A 2426-nucleotide genomic window follows, 5' to 3' on the forward strand; every position below is an offset into this window, starting at 1 on the left:
AACACACGAGCCTCGTCAACGGCTGAACACGTTCCCGATTCTAAATATTTCGATAGTTCAATGCCTGGCACACGTCTGATCTGGATGCCATCAGGCACAAATCTTTGGCACAAAAGTGTATGATCAATACGTGCATTTATCAATCTTCTTCTAGGAAGGAAATACTGTCCATAGTTTGGATCAGTAGGACACGAATCCCAAAAGTAGATGGAGTCGCGAGGATTTTCATAAATCTCAAGCTCCTCCTCCTCTGGAATAGCATCGTTTTCGGTCTCGTTATTAGCAACAGCATTCCCATCTTCATACAAATGTTGCCCCGCTTCGACCTCTTCAACTGATGCATCTACATAAAATATTTCATTCACCATCTCTTTATTCTGTGGACTTTCACTGGATACATTAGCATAACATAAAACCTGAGCAATTGATGGTATTTCCTGCTCTTCAAGATTGTCTGTATCAATAACGACTTCTTCATTCTTTTCAATTTCAGCATTATGATCCTCATTGACATATGCAGAGTAAGAAAGAATATCAAAGTTTTGCAACTTTCTTCAACACAGAGGAGAAATCGACAAAGCACAATAAAGTACATGAGGACTAATCTGGGCTATTCCTTTATACCAGCGTTGACGGTAGACTTAGTAGGGTTGGTAGATCTCAGTAGTAAGCACACAGATAGGAGCAACACACCCAATATGAACTGTATGCACCTAGTAAACGAAGTTGTAACCTTGTTATGAGAGCATTCAAAGTGCAGGACAAAGGAAACATTTTTGCAACCAGAGGAAGTTTGGGCCACAATACTCGCACAAAAATTCTGATATTTTGCATATTCACTGTGATTGAAAGAAGAGACAAGTCAATAGTAGATCATACTTTAGTAATTCGTTTGATATAAGTTTAATTTGAGCATTTATTGTCAGTGTTAAGGGCAATATTTAGTGAACAATGCCCCCTGTCTCTGTTTCCCGTAGATCAGTAGACGCTAGAGGTTTCCAGGTATGTGTAGATGGCTATATCTATGCTTATTTGCTTCAGTTGCAATATACATCGTCTCAGAACCTTGAAGTTGAAGTCGTTAGCTGATGTTCCTCTAAGGTGTTCTGTTTTCTTGTTCTTTTTCAAGAAATTACACCTTCAGTGAAACTGGGAGTAGCTCTTTGACCAATAAGAAATTAAGGATAAAAGAAAGTGCAAACTATTGTGGCAACAACAATAGGTGTGGAGGAAGGGTTAAAAAAAAAATACCCAACGCACAGTTGCGTAATCCTTTCCAAAAATGAATGAAATACAATAAAAGTAAAAACTTGTCATATTCTTTGACAAGCTAACTTTGTGTCTTCAACTTGACAGGAAGAAGATTATTGCAAAAGCAACTGCGCCAGCTTGCCCATTTTTCAGTAAATTGACACACGTTAAGAAGAATGTGGCAGTGTTGAGAAAAATTTTTGTTTTTATAGTGTTAACCAAATACGGGTTGCTGTAACATTGTGATCGATGGCCTTGATAAAAGAAATCCTTGGCTGGAATACAAAAGCTGTCATAAGATACGTGGTTCAGTTTTGTGGTTACCGAACGCCTTGATTAAGCTTTTACAATACAGTAATAGCTTTGAAAGACTTTTATTATTATCGTAACAGACAAAGCCCTTTGTTCCAGCTTATTAGTAATACATACGAAATATTGTTTGATAACCTTTGTGCGGATTTAGTCGATTATACAGAGGTATACATATCACCTGGTTGGTTTTACGGAGGATATGCAAATTTGCCGTAAACGATAAAGTTGCTAAAAATAGATTTTGAGAGATGATCTGTTAGATGCGGCTTTTTTGTTGGGGTACACAAAACCCCTGAGACAGTTGGTTTCTATAAATAGCAACAACGGAAAAGCTCTCTTTGGGGCAAAAGAGATGAACAAAGATGTCGTATCTCTTGCAGGATGGGACCACCTTTTAATTGAGCTCTTTTTTGGGTGCACATTTCTTGGTTGCAGAAGCGACATTGATAATGCAAAAGAATATACATCTTCTGCAGCATTTGTAGGTGTTATTTAATCATTGGAATGACAATGTTAGCAAAAAAATGAAGTTTTCCACATAGACACGAGAATTGCCCCAGCCTCGTTTTGTTCCTTTGTCTCTTTTTTATTGTTCGTTTTAATCCCTCAAAACCACATATTGGCGGTGATCTATCGCCATAGGTATAATGGTTCTCGACTTGGTGTTGGAGAAACGGCGTTAATATCTTCAAATTGCCTCAAATCCCTTTGTGTTTGTACTATTCCCAGCAGTTAGCTTGTTCTCCACCAATGTCGATATACCTGTTTGCAAGGAAAAAGTCATGTTTTTGAGATTGCAACCCAGCCACAGGAATAAGTCATACCAACATAACTACTCCTATTCTGTTTTGTTGCCATTAAAT

The 2426-nt window shown here is 37.9% G+C and overlaps 1 pseudogene across 1 annotated transcript; it reads right to left on the minus strand. All coding sequences in view use genetic code 12, as the record gives it.

The window, feature by feature from the left end:
* Positions 1–1547, minus strand: CANMA_001860 (annotated as a pseudogene). Its single transcript has 2 exons — positions 1536–1547; positions 1–548 (listed from the first exon to the last, which is right to left on the minus strand). Coding segments are annotated over exons 1-2 (560 nt in total).
* Between the last annotated feature and the right edge of the window lie 879 nt (positions 1548–2426).

Source organism: Candida margitis (assembly GCF_024628925.1).
Source record: "Candida margitis strain CBS 14175 chromosome Unknown scaffold128, whole genome shotgun sequence".
Taxonomy (NCBI): Eukaryota; Fungi; Ascomycota; class Pichiomycetes; order Serinales; family Debaryomycetaceae; genus Lodderomyces; species Lodderomyces margitis.